The 18845-nt window shown below is 48.5% G+C and overlaps 1 protein-coding gene across 1 annotated transcript in view; it reads right to left on the bottom strand.

Annotated features, from left to right (window-relative positions):
* Window positions 1–268: 268 nt before the first annotated feature.
* Wipi2 (WD repeat domain, phosphoinositide interacting 2) overlaps window positions 269–18845 on the bottom strand; it is a 35061-nt gene continuing 16484 nt past the window's right edge. Inside the window, exons 3-12 of the mRNA XM_038345568.1 lie at window positions 14646–14815; window positions 11608–11704; window positions 10497–10594; window positions 10070–10162; window positions 8543–8613; window positions 6447–6554; window positions 5240–5404; window positions 4298–4405; window positions 3637–3794; window positions 269–2979 (exon numbers count right to left, since the gene is read on the bottom strand). Of these exons, the coding sequence (XP_038201496.1) occupies window positions 2867–2979; window positions 3637–3794; window positions 4298–4405; window positions 5240–5404; window positions 6447–6554; window positions 8543–8613; window positions 10070–10162; window positions 10497–10594; window positions 11608–11704; window positions 14646–14815 (1181 nt within the window). The 3' untranslated portion in view covers window positions 269–2866. The remainder of the gene's footprint in view (window positions 2980–3636; window positions 3795–4297; window positions 4406–5239; window positions 5405–6446; window positions 6555–8542; window positions 8614–10069; window positions 10163–10496; window positions 10595–11607; window positions 11705–14645; window positions 14816–18845) is intronic.

Genomic DNA, 18845 nt, shown 5'->3' with positions numbered 1-18845 from the left:
GCCAACCCTGGGCCCCTGCAATGCATAGTTCACTTGATGCCCAGTGCGCTTGTGTGGGGGTCTCTTCACACCACCGTGCGCGCGTGTGTGGGTCTCTTCACACCACCAACCCCCAGGGAAGGTAACTATACTTCGCCCCCTTTATGCTAAGGAGCAGGCCAGGCCAGGGCAGACATCCACATACATCCTCAAACACAACACTGTGTTTCGGTCTCCCACCTAGCTTTGTAGGCAGAGCAGAACAAAAACCATGCACTTTACTCTGTGAGACATTTCAGTTTTAGTGTTTATTGGAGTCCATTGCTGGCCAGGCCCAGTGCTGGGGCTCCCCCCCCACACACACCTCACAACAGCCCTGTGAGGTAGGGTTCTTCTCGTACAGTCCAGTCCAAGGCCCTGCCTGTCCCTAGCTCAACCATTAGTGTAGGGAGGACAAGGGGCTCCAACGTTTGCTCTCATTGTTTTGGAAAATACAAAAGCTTTGGTCCCAATCCATACAAATCTTAAAAATTTGGGGCATTTTAAACTCTCATTCCCCAGTGTTTTTATTTATTTTGTTTAAATCGTCATCCTTTGGTTTTTGTTTTTGAGACAGGTTCTCATTCTGTAGGCCAGGCTTGCCCATACTGTCTAGTTTAGGTTGGCTTCAAACTCACAGCAATTCTCCTGCCTCCTCTCCTTACTGCTGGGATTACAGGTGTGTACCACACCTGATTCCCAAATTTTATCTTAACTTTGGAAAATTTTTAAATGGCCATTTGTGTGAGGCCTGGTGGTGAGCAATCACTTGGGTGTGTATTGTGGTTGACTCAGTCCCTTAATTGGCTCTGCAGTGGTGAGTCCTGACACAGTGCCTGCCTCGGAGAGCTGCTCTCGCCCCTGTCCACACCCCTCCTCAGGCCGGAGGCCTGCAGGTGCCTCTCAGAGGCCAGCAGAAACTAACAGTCTGGAGAGACCACTGAGAGCGGGGCGCCCTGGACACCGGAAGCTGCCCTTTTATGACCAAATTTTCAAGTGAGGAAACGGAGGGCCAAAAGGGAGAAATGAATTCCACATTTCTGGAATACTAACTTCTAAGAGAAGAAATCTCAGCAGATGGAGTTGGGCCCTAACCCACAGCGTTCAAGTCCAGAGTCCGCATGTAAGTCACACTTGATTCCAGACATCGCTCTTTGGTTCCAGGAAGCCCCAGCTCCCAGTTAGCCCTGTGCGCTTGCTTCCCAGGCTCTTCTAGCCGGCACTCCCTGGTTGTGCTTGGTCCTGCAAAGACCTGTTTTAGTGTCACAGAGAAGCAACCCACTGTGGCAGACCACAGGCCTGGGATTCCACGCACAGCTTAAAGTTCAGCATCCCCAGTCCCACCCCTGCCAGCAGCCAGATCTAGCTATGAACAGCCCTTGTGTCCCACCCATGTGATTAGCCACCCTGGGAACAGCAAGAACAGGAGACACCAGCAGGCCTATCTAGCCACTGCACTCTGCAGAAACTCTACCAGACTTACCCAGGCTAAACTAAAGACCGCTACTGCAGTTCCTCCTGTCTAGAGGCCTGACCAGGCTGGCAGAACCTGGTACTCCGATATCATCCTCTTCATTCCCTGCTTGCACCTAAAGCCACGTTTATGAAGAACAGCCCACACTTTCATAACTCATAACTTCGTAACTGCTACGGTCTGTTCAGAATGCAGATTTGAGAACCTGAACTTTTCATTCCGTCGAGCTGAGAAAGGAGCCAGGCACAGTGGTACCTGTAATCCCAGCTCTCAGGAAGTTGAGGCAGGGGGACTGCTCTAAATTTGAGGCCAGTGCTGGCTATATATTGAGTTCTAGGGCAGCCTTGGCTATAATGTGAATCTGTACTTCCCCCAAAGCCACCAAAAAGTCAAAAGCAAACAGAAGTGAGGGCAGCCCTGGAACCTGAGATCACATTCCTGCACACTTAAAGACCGAGAAAGAAAAGGCACGTCACTGGGGTGGGGGGTGGGGGAGGACCCACTGTCTTCCTGGGGCCTCTCTACCTGTTGCTGCTAACTCTGGGGAGGGGAGAGAGGGGAGCCCCGCAGACAGCAAAGCTCCAGACCACAGACGGATGCCTGGCGGCTGGCGCAGCATCTTATACCTTTGTGCTTTTTTGGGCACGGGAGTAGCTACAACTCTCCTTTAAAACAACAAACCAAGCCACAGTTAGCGGACGGGGACAGTAGGAGACAGAGCATTTAATGACACAAATGAGATCGCCTTCCTTGGCTCCAGGCTGCCCGCCCGGGCATATCGCCAAGTTCACCTGTCAGAAAAGGTGCAGAGCAGAAACTGCCTCTCTCCCTCAAGATCCCCATGGAGAACAAGACCCCAAACAACAGTCCCCCATGGAGAAAGCTAGTTCCAGAATGATTCAATCTGGAAAGAGGATATAAATTGGAGGAAAATGGTCTAGGTGGGGCTGTCTCGGCGGGCGGATGGGCCCTGCCCTGCAGGATCACTGTACACAGAGTCGTCTTCATTCGTGCCCTGCCATGAGACCTGACAGCTCTGCTTTGCTGTGAGTGGCTCTCCTATGCTGGCTTGGCACATCACGCATGCAAAGCAAGGAGACGCCACAGACTTCACCAGTTAATTTTGGCAAGAAAAAAAAATTTAAAAAAAAGAGTGAGAGAAAATAAAAAGCTAAAATTCATAAGCAGGATTAAAGTCACTGAAGTGAAAACAGTGTATTTTCTCGACAGTATGGATAAACTAGAACTACAATCTCTTCGCTTTAAAGTCTCTGCCATCCTCTCCCTTAATTCAGGTTAAAGTTCATAGCAGCAATGCACAAGTCCTCTGCCAGCCAGTGTCCTCTGCTCCCAGGCCAGAGTTCACAGGTCAGATCAGTCAGTCCGGAGAATCATGGGAGGATGTTCGCTGTCTTCATCCAGGCGCAGGGCGCTGGCTTCATCTTCCAGGCAAGTGCCCCCCGCGGCGCCCAGGTCATCTGTGTAGGCTGCAAAGAGATAAGAGTGCCATCCTCACAGAACTTGCCAGTTACTGATGCTGTCTGTGCACCAATGACAGGCTGCGTCCCGGAGATGGCCTCAGTTATGGCTTTGGCCACACTAAGACCTTTCCAACCCAGTCAGAAAACTTAGGCCTATGGAATCTCAGACAGACAGGGCCAAATGACATCACCCATTTCCCAGCATGCACCACAGCACAGCACAAGTCCCGTAGAGTAAACAGTGGTAACTGAAGGCACAGACTCTTACGAGTGATCAAGGAGACTTTAGAGGACTCTAGCTGGAGACAACACAGATCATGTGTTACGGCTGAAGGATGCTTCACAACATGGGAGCTAGCACCTCACTTGCTAGCAAACCCCTTGAGTTTAGGGATGGAAAGGGGCGTGCCTGAGCGAGCTCAGGTGTCAGCACTAGTGGCCTCTGCCCATGATGCATGAAGGACATGCTACTTACAGAGGTGGAGGTTGGGTGGGCTCACACACAGACAAGAGTCACTGGCCACAATGACTGCCTTTTCCCCCAAAATGAAGACTATAAGGCAACTTTCACGAGCCTTGGAAGGAAGCTCTGTCCACAGCTCAGCGGGAAGTGGCATCTCCAGTGACAGCATGGTAAGAATTTGGAAGCAGTTGCTCAGTTACCTTCTAAGTTGGTGTCCTGCCCTTTACCAAGCCTCGTTGGGGACGAGGGCACATAGGCACCTTTGGCAGCTGCTGCGCCGTACGTCTGCGTTACTAAGGGGCAGTCATGAGAGGCAGAGTCGACAATTTCACTGGTCGTCTCCACACTGCCATCGAGCCTACAGACAGCAAGTAAACAGCGTCAGGCTCACTGTTTTAAGCCGAGTGAGTATGCTGGCTCCTTCTCAAAAATCTCAGGTTGAGGCAGAAGGATTCCCCTTAGTTTGAGGTCAGCCTTGCTGCAGAGCAGGATTTGTCTCAAATAAGTTGTTTCCAGAGGACAGATGGGCACAGTATGCATAGCACATCCTGGGGCCTGAGGAGCTGGCCAAGGAGGGAGTGCCACAGACGCCTGCTCCCACCTGACAGAACACATCCACCAACACTAAGAATCTGCCCCCTGGGATTTCTGCACAGTGCCTTCAACACAGGAAGTCTGGAAAGTCACACATATCTTAATCACCAACTGCAAATTCCCCACTTGCATCCTGAGGTGGGGGCAGGCTCCTGTGAGGCCACCTTACTGTAAACCCTGAGTCTCACCTGGCCTTAGGGGGATGAAAGCACAGACCTACTGCAGTACCCATAGCTAGCTGCAGACTGCCATGCAGATCAGCCTCACCTGTGCTGACGCATCAGGGCACACTCGCCACCTTCCTGGGGGTCCAGGTTGTACATGTATAAATAGCCATCTGATGCTCCTACCAGCAACCGTGGGATCTTCTGAATTCTAAAGAAAAGCAGCCCATATTTTAGAAGGAAGACTTTTTCCCCTTTCACAAAAGGTGTCTCACTAAACCTACATCTCAGTCGGGCTAGGAAGAAACCCACCAGCGCACTGGATGACGGCAGTACCTGGGCTCCTCAGAGTGAAGCTGATAAGGCCAAGGGTGGCCTGGGTGTGAGCACACAACTGAATCCCAAAGAGCAGGTGCTGGAGCTGGGTAGCTGTCAGTTTCTCTGGTCACTAAGAGAGGGTATTGTCTCTCTTTCCTGTGTATATACACGCATTCATCTATACACGCCCGTGGGGAAGCCAGACGAGGGTGTGAGATGTCCTGCTCTACCACTCTGGGCTTTATCCCACTGAACTGGATGTAGGCTGGCAGCCAGCAAGTCCCAGCAACCCATTTGTCCCAGCCTATAAGCTTTCAAATAGGCGTGTGCTCGTTCTAGCAAAGCATTAAACTGCAGCCTTTCAGCTATTCGAATTGGAAAACATGTCAATTTCCAGAGCCAGAGCTGTGCTATCACTCATCTTACAGATGAGCGTCCCAACTCCTGGATGCTGCCATTACATAGTGTCTATTTCCTACTGTCTGACATCAACACAAATAAATACCCTGCAAAATGCAAAAGGAAGTTCTGTGGTGAGGACGCCAGAAGACTCCAGGGCTCAGGCTGGAGTCTTCCCGCTCTAGGCAGTACTCGATGGAACCAGGCTCGGACAGGCTGGACAGGGCCACACACACCTCTGCAACCTGGCAACAAGCACTGTGGCTCTGCTCCCTGGCCTTGATGTGCATGGGCAGAGGGTGGGGCCACAAGCTCAGTCTGTACTCACGTGGTTAATGAACAGATGTTTTTATGGCCACAGAATGGTAGGCGGACAGTGGCAAAGGCTCTGCCCTGGTTGAACATTTCCGTGACTTGTGAGGGCAGGTAGCTGGTAGATGCCATAAGCACCTTCCCGAAGTAGCCGGTCCAGGTGGTGGGCTCTTCTGGAGGTCTGGAAGGAAGCACCATCACACAGGGGAAGCTGGAACCTCACTGAGAACGACAGAGCCAGCCATAGACCCACTGACCAACACTCCACACTTCACAAAAGATCGGCTGTGCATAGCACAAGCACAGAGCATCCTGTTTTCCCCGCCAGGTTGCCATGGCCGTGACAGCACACCTCCAGGAGCATGCTCTGGAGCAGCGGCCCCCAAACCAGACTCATTCAAGTTCCCATCATATGTTTCTTTAGCATGTGCACTCATGAAAGGAAGAGACAAGTCGCTACCACACACATCTGTTTAAGATGGAAGCACCCACCTCCTTGATGACCTGTGAGCAGGTCAGAGCTGTGACATTCATTCCAGTGGCTGGCTGACCCCAGATGCCCCAGTACAGAGGGTGTGGAGTGGGGACACACAGCAACTGATCATTAGACAACCTTGGGACCCCAGCACATCCTCTGAGCAGAGGTCTCATGATGAAGTTGGGCTTGGTGGTGCCGTGCCCACTCTACAGCCAGAGCACATCTGTACCCAGAAATGGTGCCACAGTGCAGGGTGGCTCTGTGCGATGCTTTCTAGTGAGTGTGCACAGTTCATTTGTAATTAATTCAAAATCTTATTGTGTGAATGTGCAAATGCTTGAGTATGCTTGTGGAGCCAGAGGACAATGTACATGAGTATATTTCTCTTCCCACCACCTGGTTCCCAGGGATGAAACTCGGGTGGCCAGGCTTGACACCTTTACCCTTAAAAGTAGAGCCCCGCTAGCACAGTGGCAGCATATCCCTGCAGCAATGCTGAGACTCAGTTTAACCCTAGTGTTTCCCACTCCCAACAAACCATGTTAGAAAAGCTTGCTTTTAGCTGAGCAGTGGCGGCACATACCGTTAATCCCACACTCTGGAGGCAGAGGCAGGTAGATTGCTGAGTTCAAAGCCAGCCTGGTCTACAGAGCGAGTTACAGAACAACCAGGGCTACGCAGAGAAACCCACCTTAAAAAACCAAAGAAAGAAAAAAGAAGAAAAAAAAATGTCTCTGCAACTCACTTTTCCCTCACGGCCTCAAGTTTGAAGATATGCACAGTTTCGGTGTTGCTGGATGCGGAGAGAAACATGCTGTCCATGCTGAAGGCCAGGGAGCAGATGCTCACACACCTGAGGAACAGGGAGGACGAGACAGGGCTCAGCTTGGCCTGCCACCACAGAACACACTAGCAGCAGCTGGGGGTGGGGGAGCGTAGCTGTGCCTTCTCAGGAACTTTAACTGTGGCCAACTGAGAGAATCTTGTCAGAGGCACTCGGCCCTACAGAAGCCTTTCTGTTCTTGGCCACCTCCTCTGGAGACAGAGGAACTTGCTTGCGATAAAACCAGTAAGAACAGTATTTTTGCTTTCTGAATCTCACTGTGTAACCCTGGCTAGCCTGGAACTCAGTATGCAGATCAGTCTGGCTTTGAAATTACACTTATTCAAGCTGGATGTGGTGGCACACGCCTTTAATCCCAGCACTCGGGAGGCAGAGGAAGGTAGATCTCTTGAGTTTGAGACCTGCCTGGTCTACAGAGTAAGTTCCAGGACAGCCAGGACTGTTGGGGATTGTGGACCACCAGACCCGAATTTCTTGTAAATAACTTGTTTTCCTCTGCTCTGAGCAACGAGACCCTGATGGCAGGGGAGTGGGCTCTGATGAGTCTTCAGCTGAAAGATCCTGAGAGCTGGGGCCACCAGAGCCCTATATAAGCTTCCCCTGAGCACAATAAAGTAGACATTCTTGTATCAAGAATAACCTGTGTCCCCATGTCTGTCTGTGTGCGTGTGTTTTTAAGTTTCTAGCCCAGTTCCCAGCTGGCGTACCATCCCGCAGTGCAGGCGCTACACAGGGTTATACAGAGAAACCCTGTCTTTTGGGGGCGGGGGTGGAGAGGAGACATTGCAATCATGCAATCATTCCCTCCCCATTTGTCCCCCACGTGTACTCGGATTAGCCTACTTCCCTCTGCACCCCCCAGTTTTAAGGCAGGGCCTTACTATATAGTCCTAGCGTCCTTGAACTCACAGAGATCCTTCAGTCTTTGCCTACCTGTTACTGGGACAAAAGATGCGAGCCACTACACTCAGCTAAGAAAATTTTTTTAACAAACATCTTTAATTTATTTTTATTTTGATTCCAAATAACCAAGACTGTGTGGCTGTATGGAACCAGTTTTAGGTGTGGTGGTTTGAATAGAGATGGCCCTTAAAGATTCATGTGTTCGAATGATTGACCCATAGGGATTGTCACAATTAGGGAGTGTCACCATGGAGGCAGGCTCTGAGGTATCACATGCTTAAGATATGCCTAGCATGGCTGTTTCCTGCAGCCTACATATCAAGATGGAGAATTCTCAGCCCCTTCTCCAGCACCATGTCTGTCGGCACACTACCATGTTTCCCACCATGACAATAATGGATTAAACCTCTAAACTTGTAAGCCAGCCTCAATTAAATGCTTTCCTTTATAAGGAGTCGCTGTGGTCATGGGGTCTCTGCACAGCAATGGACACTAGGACAGCGGATTAGATGCAGCTGTAGTGGCTGACCAGGTAGGTCAGCCAGCAGTGCTGTTTTAGAGCATCTCCCCAGCAAGTGCCTCTGAAGTCACTAACATTCCACAGCCTAAATACACACATTTTCCCTTAATCCTTCCAGTGTTTCCAACATCCCCATATTGATGGAGTATATGCAGCAAGTGGCACATTCTGAGTTTTTGCCTGAGTGCCTGCCAATGGGGGAGGGATACCAGGTCTACTCTAGGAGGTCCCACACAGATGGCATGATTAGGAAGGATGTGGGGGACAGTGAGGGTGCAGAGAGGCTCCTGGCAGACACTGGACACAGGAGAATCATCTAGGTGTGTATAAAGAAGACAAAGGCACAGTCCCGGAAGGAGACTAGCATCTGGGCTGTGGCTCTTCTCCTGAAGCGTTTGCAGACAGAGCATTACTGTACAGCCCAGGCTGAGGGAGACTGCTACACAGTCCTCCTCTAGTTTAGGCTCACAGACGTGAAGCCAAGCAGCTTTCACTGCAACGCTTTGTCCTGCCCTTCCAAGACAGTTCAGGAGGGCACTGTGACTGAGCTGCATCCTGGAATCCGTGGACTCACCGCTTCACCCCTCTCCGGAACTCGAACAGCTTTTGTCCCTCTGGAATGGAGAATACCCTGATCACAGTCCCCTGGGTCAGAGAGAGGAAGGGGGGGTGGTGAAGAAAACAGAATTTTAGCCAACCAAAAACAAAACAAAAAACACCCTTCCTGCTTTTTCACACAGCTCCACATGTGAACAAGCTGTGCAGGCTATTTCCAGGAGCATCTTGGCTTGGCGGAAGGGGGGTCTGGCCTCCTCTCTGTGCTCCAGGCCCGGGGTAGCACACCCTTGCTGCCACAGACCAGAACATTACATCCTATGCTTGCTCACTACCATGATATTGCTTAAAGTCAATCTACTGATCCAGACACAAGCAGCCTTGAAGCCATGTGGAGTATACTAAAGCGCCACACCTTCACCCATAGCCTTTACTGGAATACTTATGCTAATAATTAAACACACATACTTGGGATTTACATGACTTAAACACACCATTACCTGAAATAACAATACGCAAGAGACAACATCAACGTTTCAATACAGTGATGTTTAAAAATATTACAGCCATTGTAATTGTAAATTTTTTTTTGGTTGCTGTTGTTTTGTATATGTGGATTTAAGACCGGGTTTGTCTGTGTTAATAGCCTTGGCTGTCCTGGAACTTGACTGGTAGACCAGGTGGCCTCAGAGATCTACCTGCTTGTGCCTCTGAGTGGGGTGTGTGACACTGCTGTTTGAGACAAGGTCCTACTATGTCTCTGGTTAGCTTGGGACTCACTATGTAGATTAGACTGGCTCTGAATCCAGAGACCTACCTGCTTCTTGAGTCACTACCATGTCTGATGCTTTCCTATTTTATGCCACAAACAAGCATTTGCTTTTTTTTTTTTTTTTTTTTTTTGGGTAATGTGTGTGTATTTTTGTGGGTGCATGCAGCATAGTGCACATGAGCCAGACGACAGCCTGCAGGAGTCCGTTCTCTCCTACCATGCTTCAGGAATTGCACTCAGGTCCTGTATCAGCCTCTGGCCTTCTCTACGTATGTACATGCACCTGTGCATATATGAATATGTTCATAAACACCAACATACATACTTGCTGAAACATTCACTGGCCTCTGCAGTATGTCAAACAGTGGCACACTGCTACAGTTTCAAGGTCCCCAGCCAGTGGCACTAATGTGTGGCGGTGAAAGCTTCAAGAGATGAGGACGAGAACAAGTTCATCTAGTCTGTTAGCATGCCCCACCCCTTTCTCCTAGCTATCGTATGAGCAGCTTTTTTGGCCATGGCACAGGTTCAAAGTGACAGAGCTTACTGAACACTAACTAATCCATTTGTCTTCCATAGAGGTCGCTTCCCTTGGCCCATTCTCACAGGGTGGAAAGCTAACACTGCAGATAATTTACACTGTGGTATGCCTCACAGTGGGCTCTTTTTCCTTTTCTGTGCACTGGGGAATAGAAAAACCTGCTCGGAATTTGGACCACGTGACTAGAATGAGCAAGGCTGGAGACCGTGGATCGAGGTTTCCCTCAGCCATACCTTCTCAGAAGCAGTAGCAAGCTTGGTCCCACTTGCGTCAAAAGCCAGGGCTGCTAAGGGACTGTCATGAGCCGGGATCATGTTTGCAGCTCTCTGTAAAAGGGAAATCAAGAGAACATGACTGTTACACAAGAGCCTTGTCCCCAGGCTCTCCACTGGGTCATCAGGTGGGAGCGGCTGTAAGAACACCATTTTTAGCGTCAACCTGAGTAGCACAACCACGTCAGGCAGGCTGTGGAAACACTGCTCAGACTGCAACAAGCACGCTTTGGAGCTCAGCACTGAGCACTGGTGAGACACAGGCAGCTTAGCCAGATCCGCTCTGCCACCTAAGGAGAGCCCCAGGGAAAGCCATGCTGCCGGGACAAGGGTGCACTGCATGTCTTCCCAGGAAAACACATCCATCGGAGCCTCGCAAGGACCTTACCAAGTTAATGGTGTCGAAGACCTGCACCTCTCCGATGGTCGCGCTCCCTGGGTACGCCAAGTAGCAGTTGTCGTTGTTTATGGACAGCGCACACAAGCCTGTGGAGACACACGACAACCGAGTCTAGGGTACTGTTTAGTGTCAGAGCCGAGTTCATAGTTCTGGAACAAAACCAATAAAAAGTAGCAGCTAAACCTTGTCTGCACACTCACAAGTCTGCGTCCCAGGCCACACTGCCTGCCAGTGTCACTCAGAGATGAAAGGACTTTGGTTAGGGATGGATGACCAACAGGCTGGGCTAGCGCAGATCCGACGACCTCTGGGCTCACACATTCACAAGAGAGCCCTGCTGGGACGGAGGCTCAGTAGGACTGGACCAGGGGGGAGGCTGTTCAGTTTACATCTACCACATTTTATACCTGCCTCATGTGTGCGGACCAGAGAGGAAACTCCCACCTATGGCTATCTTTAGTACATTTGTTTATTAAGTGTGCATGCATGTGTGTCAAGGTGTGTGAGTCAGAGCACAGCTTAAAGGAGTTGTTCTCTCCTTCCACTGTGTGTTCTAGGAGTGGCGCTCAGGTTCTCAGACTTAGCAGTAAGTGCACAGTTACTTGCAGAGCCAACCCACTGGCCTGCAGTTATCTTTAAAAGGCCCCCCCCCCCCAAACAAGGACCTTCCTTTTTTAAAAAAAAATAAATAAATTGTAAGGGGCTAGAGATATGGCTCTGAGTTTAAGAGTACTGATTGCTTTATCAGAGGATCCAGGTTCAATTCCCAGTACTCACAGGGCAGCTCACAGCTGTCTGTGACTCCAGTTCCAGGGGACCCGAGAACCTCACCCAGACATGCATGCAGGCAAAACACCAATACATATAAAATTTAAAAAATTGTACTTATTTTTGGTTTGTTTGTACGTGCGTGCATGTGACTGATGACATGCACGCTACAGTGCAGGTGGGAAGGTCAGAGGGCAAGCTGCAGGAGTTGGTTTTTCTCCTCCCATATCGTGGATTCTAGGAATCAAACTGATGTGGTCAGGCCTGGCAACAAGTGCCTTTACCTGTTGAGCCATCTCATCAGCTCAGGATCTCCTGAGCAATGGCTTACCTGCAGGGTTTGGGGGTGTCTCTCGGATGGTATGAAGTACCTTCATGTCCCGGATGTTGTGTATATAGAGTGACTCCTCCAGACACACAATGAGCCTCTAGAAACAGTGAAAACAAAGACCACCAAGCATGAAGGAAGACCAGGGCAGCATGTGCCGAGTTCCAACTGAGCTGACTCCTGGATCAAGATACTCTCTCTCCACTCCTAGGACACAATGTAGGCTGTGTACAGAGCAGTGTGTGCAGCTGCCTTTCCACTGCCAATCAGGTTATAGGCCCATTCGCATCAGCTCCCATAACTACATATGACAAGAGAACTACGGATTCTATCAAGGTGACTTAATTCAGTACCATGTGCTTGGGTGATGGGGGATCTGTAAAGGCAAACTGCTTAGACAACTAGGGGGAGTGTTCAGACTATTCCTGTCCACCGTGTGAGAATGTCTTGTTGAGACTGCTGTAATAAAGAACTGAACAGGCAAGAGGAGGACTTCGGGCAGACAGAACTCTGGGAGAAGAAAGGTGGAATCACCAGACAGAGAGGATATGCATATGCAGTACAGGGTAAAGGTAACTACATAAAGAATGTAGATTAAAAGACATGGGTTAATTTGAGTTATAAGAGCTAGTCAGAAACAAGCCTAAACCATCGACTGAGCTTTCATAATTAATAAGAAATCTCTGTGTTGTGATTTGGGAGCTGGCTAGCAGCTGACAAGACAGATAAAACTCACAACAGGTGAGGGCTGAGGAGATAATAGCACTTACTGTGTGAGTGTGAGGACAGGAGTCCGGACCCCTAGGACTCACATAACGCCGGATGCGGCAGTGCCATTACGGCAAGATGGAAGGTAGAAACGGGAATTCCCTGGAAGATCATTAGCAGCCTGGTGTACACAGAGGCAAGCAAGATACCCTGCCTTAAATAAGGTAGAACGCAAGTGGACAGACACAACCTAACTACAACATGGTGAGCCCAGCCAAGTGCGCAGGCCCATCATCTACCTACTGCAGAGACTGAGGCAGGAGCATGGCAAGTTTGAGGCCCCATTACAAAATAAGTAAAAAGGGGCTGGAGATGTAGCTTAGCAGTAAAAGTACTTGCTTCTCATGTGTGAGGTCCACCCTGAGTAGCACAAAAAACAAAAACAACAAAAAACCTACAAACCCCAAAAACCTATGGTGAATGAGGTACAGGTAAAATACAACTAAGAGCACGGGGATTTATGAAAAGTATAAAACGTTACTATGCACAGATTGATTATTTTGCTGTAAACTCTTAGCTCACTTTGTATATACATGTATGCATGTGTACTTTGTGTACTAGTTCCTGAGGAGGTGGGAAAAGGGTGTGAGATCCCCCTGGAGCTAGAGTTACAGGTGTCTGTGAGCCACCTGATGTGGGTGGTAGGACTGAACTCAGTCCTGATTTTTAAAGACAGGACACTGGAGCTCCTAGCTGCTACTGCTGGGATTAATTTCTGTGAGGGGCTTGGCACACACTTCACATCAGCTATATTGGAGCACGAATCTGCTATGCTTTAAACTTGCAAAGTATTATATCCCATAACTTCCCAGCTGAACTAACTGATAGACGGGGCCAACTCCCAGTTCAATCAGGCAACCAGGACACACATGTCTGGTTAACTGCTTTAAAAACAACGCAGTCTCTGGAATCTGACTGCTGCTGCACACAGAAAACGCTGGAGGCTCTTCTGCAGTGGCTGCCTTTGTGCAAACTGCGACTAGGACTCTCAGGAAACACACGCAAACGCTCCACACAAGGGGCTTGTTCTGTTGGTTTGGGGAAAAGATACATCACAGGAACAACTGACAGAAGGAAAAGATGGAAGAGACTCTTTAAATTAAAAAGTATCATTTATAAAAGCAAAAGAAGGCACTGCATAAAAGCCAATGCTATCTATCCATGGACCCGCATCCAGGCAGACAGTAACTAGCTGGACTGGGACTGAAAAAGCATGAGATAAAACCGGTCTCCCTGAACATGGAGGACAATGAGGGCTGCTGAGAAGCCAAGGACAATGACACTGGATTTGGACCCTACTACACATACTGGCTTTGAGGGTCCTGGCCTGTTTGGATGCTCACCTTCCTAAACCTGGATCGAGGGGAGAGGAACTTCGACTTCCCACAGGGCAGGGAACCCTTACTGCTCTCTGGACAGGAGAGGGAGGGGGAGTGGAGGAGGGAGGGGGGTAATTGGGAGGCGGGGAGGAGGCAGAAATTTTTAATTAAAAAAAAAAAAAAAAAAAAAAAAGACTAGTGTCCTGAGGACAAATGGAGTGGGCTGGGACAAAGCAGTGTCATGCTTAGGACTACTGGATCAAAGATGCTGAGAATGGAGCTAATGGTCTGCCTGAGCATATGTGTTCAGGAGTTGGAGGCAGAAGCAGATAGATCATTGTGAATTCCGGGCTAGACTAGTCTACATAGCAAGTTCCAGGACAGCCAGGGCTACATGACACCCTGCCTCAAAAACCCAAAGAAAAGACATTCAGAAACCTAGAAATGATAATGGTGCAGGGTTGAAAGTGAGACATGGGAGAAACACTGAATGACAGGCTTCTCTGTTTGGTGCTGTTCTTGGGTATGCACCTATGAGAAATGGTGGTTAGAGCCAGAGATGTCACCTGTCCTGCTCTATTATCCTCTGCCTTATTCCCTTGAAACAGAGTCTCTTACTGAACCTGGAGCTAAGGCAGGTAGCCAGTAAACCACAACAATCCTCCTGCCTCCGCCCCCTACAATGCTAGGGTTAGAGGTACCCATGGCCAGCCTGAGTTTTTATGCTGGGGATTCAGGCTCAGGTCCTTATACTTATGCAGCAAGACCTCTCAGACATTTTCCCAGCCCTCCTCGTATTTTGAGATCTTCCTGCCTCTACCTCTAAGAGTATTCCGATTACAGGTGTACACCACTTAAGCCGGCTTTACGCTGTGCTTGGGATGGTACCTAGGACTTGGGGTATGTTAGGTTCTCTACCAACTGAGCTGCTTACTAGTATGAGGTGCCACACACCTGCCTGTTCAGCTTCACAGCCAGTATCGTGTTGGAGTAGCTGTAGTTGCATATTTCAGTTCCCTTCTTAAAGTGGCAAACTTTCAGTTTCCTGGGAGCTTTGAGGCTGACGATAGCTACCAAGCTGCTTGAAAACAATCTCTCCACGATGCACACATCTTCGGTGTCAGCTGGAATCAAGAGAAGAAAAACACATACAGGGATAATACATCTCCCAGTCAACTACCCAATCCACCCACAGACACAAGTGCATGTACTTCTAACAGGGACATGACACTGACTGCTGTAAGGGATACATGGGCTGACATGTTCCCAAGAATCACAGGACAGCAGGGGGGATGGAAAGTCTCATCATCTAGAGCCATGGCTTCTGTCACTATAAATACAGATCACACCCTATGTGCAAACTCAGATGCCAAAGCAGAATCATGAAAGCGTGTCTTTAAATACCCTCTGCTGCTGGCAAGACTTCAAAACACACTCATTACTTTTATTTGTTGGTTTATTTATATATTGTGGGTGTGCATGTGTGCTGTGACAAGTGTGGAGGTCAGAGGAAAATTTGTGGATGCCTGTTCTCTTGGGGTTCCAACTTAGGTTGTCAAGCTTGGCAGCAAATGTCTTTATGCGCTGAGCCATCTCACTGGCCCGCCCTTAATCAAAAGGCCAAGAAACATGACGCTGCAAGGGGGCGCAGGCTAACCACTGAACCACAGCTTGCAGTCGCAAGGGGAAGGAACCGTGCCATTGCTACATTCGGTGAGTTGGGTTGATAATCGTAGCTCTATTTGCAATTATGTAAGTTAAGGAGCATTTGTGTGTTTAGGTAAGCACATGGTTTCATCAGTCTGCCTGACCAAAAAGGCAATATGCATTAACACACTGGACGTTAGCTAGAACTGGACACACCCTTTTTTTTTTTTTTTTTTTTTTTTTTTTTTTTTTTTTGTTAAAAGTGTGAGAACCAATGGAATATGCAGTAAAATCAAAGCATGATCCTAAGTGTTTTACAGTTCAGTCATGGGCACTTTTACCCAGATGACACAAATCATATTTGCTTCTTTTCCAAAGCAGCAAGCTTTCATTTCAAGGATCAAAACACAGTGGCTGCCACCACTGCAGAACAGGCCAGAGGGATGGAGCCAGGAGGTGGGTACTATGCTGCAGAAGATTTGCAGAGTGGCATCCTGCCATAGGTGCCAAGTCCTGCCCAGATGTGCCTGGCAACAAAGGGCACAGGTGACACTGCTGGCTCTTGGAGGAGGCAGAGATTTTATACATGACAAGCACTCAGAACACAGCCAACCAAGTTGGGCAGAGAGACCTGAGACCCAGAATGTCAGTATCTGTGGCACAAAGTGAGGATTCTCCTTCAAGAAACCCCATGGCATCTACCACGATAAACTTTCTAGGCAGGAAGAGCATCATGAGTGTGTAGCTCAGGGGATACCCGGAATGCACAAAGCCTGGGTAGATTTTCAGCAACACAAACTGGGCAAGGTGTATATACCTGTAATCATATCACTTGGAACTTGGAAAAGTGATCGGTTCACAGCTGCCGGGTATGGTAACACATACCTCTAGTCCTAGCACTCAAGATGCAGAGGCAGGTGGATCTCTTGTGACATATGTAAACATCCTGGTTTACATAGAGTTCCAGGCTAGCCAAAGTCACATAGTGAGACCAAATCTTAAAAAAGGCTAGAGCTGGAGAGGTGGCTCAGCAGTGAAGAGTTTCTGTAGAGGGCCTGAGTATCAGGTCCCAGCACCCACATCTGGTGACTCACAACTGCCTGGAACTCTACCTCCAGGGGATCTGATGACCCCCTCTGACCTGAGGTCACCTGCACTCCTGTGGCATACAAACACATCCTTAATTCAAGCACGAGAACCTGATCCCCAGCAGCATCCATAAACAAAGCCGGGCATGGTGGTGTACCGGAGAGGCAGAGACACTAGGAGCCATGCAGCTCAATGGCTAGCTAGCCCAGAAGAGTGTTAATGTGTCAAGCTGGACTCTACATGAGCACCCCTCCAACACACAAACAGCTGTAGTGGCACTAGAAGCGAGAGGATCCCTGTAAATTTGAGGGCATACTGGCATACACAGTAAGTTCAAGCCAGCTAGGACTAGGTGGCTATGCAGTTTTTCTCCCCTTGGCTCTTGCTGTCAGTAGTGATGAGGACTGGCTTCAATAGCCTCGAAGACGCAGAAAGGACTAGAGCTTTGGGAACTGTCACAGGAGCCCCTATGTGCTAACCCAAGCTGGCACTTCAGCAGACAATGGTCAAAGAACCAGGATACTGCTACTTAATAATGTCAGGAGCAATAAAATCCAATAAGACTAAATTTAGACTGTGGGAAACTCCACCCCCTTCTCAGTGAGGAGCGAGGATCCCAGCCAGGTCCAGAGGCCAGTAGATCAGGTCATCTGGGGAACGGCCTGGTGTTCCCTGCTGTGAGCACCAAACTCTCTCTAGAGCAAGGGTCATTACTGGCTTTGAGGGCAGGGCAGAGGTGGAAGGTTTCCTAAGTGCAAGTGTAGCTTGCTAAAGCAGAGCCAGCAGCGGGCACAAGAAGGATCTGGGACATCACAGCATGGAGTTCAAACCCAGTCAACTGGAGGAAAATTCCAGCGGTGCTACAGAGGCAGACAGAACAACTACTGTTCAGGCTGGGTGTGGGGCTCACACCTACAGTCGGCACCCGGAGGCCGAAGCAGAGGACTGTTGCAAGTCTGAAGCCAGTCATCATTACACAGTGAAACTCCGTTTAAAAGAGTAAAATAACAGATTCAACGCAATGCCCAGCAAAATTCTTAACAGACCTCGAAAGAACGGTACTGAACTTCATATGGAAAAGCAAAAAAACCCAGGATAGCCAAAACAATTCTGTACAATAAAAGAGCTTCTAGGGGCATCACAATCCCTGACTTCAAACTCTACTACATAGCTACCGTACTGAAAACAGCCTGGTATTGGCATAAGAACAGACAGGAGGACCAATGGAACCGAATAGAAGACCCAGATATCAATCAACACATCTTCGAACACCTGATCTTTGATAAAGAAGCAAAAAAATATCAAGTGGAAAAAAGAAAGCATATTTAACAAGTGGTGCTGGCATAACTGGATATCAACATGTAGAAAAATGAAAATAGACCCATATCTATCACCATGCACAAAACTCAAGTCCAAATGGATCACAGACTTCAACATAAAGCCAGCCACACTGAACCTTATAGAAGAGAAAGTGGGAAGTACACTTGAACGCATTTGCACAGGGAACCACTTCCTAAATAGAACTCCAGCAGCACAGACACAGAGAAACAATTCATAAATGGGACCTCCTGAAACTGAAAAGCTTCTGTAAAGCAAAGGACATGGTCAACAACACAAAACGACAGCCTATAGAATGGAAAAAGATCTTCACTAACCCCACATCAGACAGAGGTCTGATCGCCAAAATATACAAAGAAATCAAGAAATTGGACACCAGGGCTGGAGAGATGACTCAGAGGTTAAGAGCATTTCCTGCTCTTCCAAAGGTCCTGAGTTCAATTTCCAGCAACCACATGGTGGCTCACAACTATCTGTAATGGAGTCTGGTGCCCTCTTCTGTCCTGCAGGCATACACACATACAGAATATTGTATATATAATAAATAAATAAATAAATATTTAAAAAAAAAGAAATTGGATATCAAAAGATCACATAATCCAATTTAAAAAAATGGAGTATGGACCTAAACAGAGAACTCTCAACAGAGGAATCTAAAATGGCTGAAAGACACTTAAGGAAATGTTCAACATCCTTAGTCATTAGAGAAATGCAAAACAAAACAACTCTGAGATTCCATCTTACCCCTGTAAGAATGGCCAAGATCAAAAACACTGATGACAACTTATGCTGGAGAGGCTTTGGGGAAAAGGGAACACTTCTGCCATTGTTGGCGGGAATGCAAGCTGGTATAACCTCTGTGGATGTCAGTGTGGCGATTTCTCAGAAAATTAGGAAACAACCTTCCTCAAGACCCAGTAATACCACTTTTGGGTATATACCCAAAAGATGCTCAATCGTGCCACAAGGACATGTGCTCAACTATGTTCATAGCAGCTTTGTTTGTCATAGCCAGAACCTGGAAACAACCTAAATGCCCCTTGACAGAAGAATGGATAAGAAAAATGTGGCACATTTACA

This window comes from Arvicola amphibius, chromosome 10, assembly GCF_903992535.2.
Source record: "Arvicola amphibius chromosome 10, mArvAmp1.2, whole genome shotgun sequence".
Taxonomy (NCBI): Eukaryota; Metazoa; Chordata; class Mammalia; order Rodentia; family Cricetidae; genus Arvicola; species Arvicola amphibius.
The sequence above is the reverse complement of the archived record's forward strand: the minus strand, read 5'-3'. Positions and strand labels throughout refer to the sequence as shown.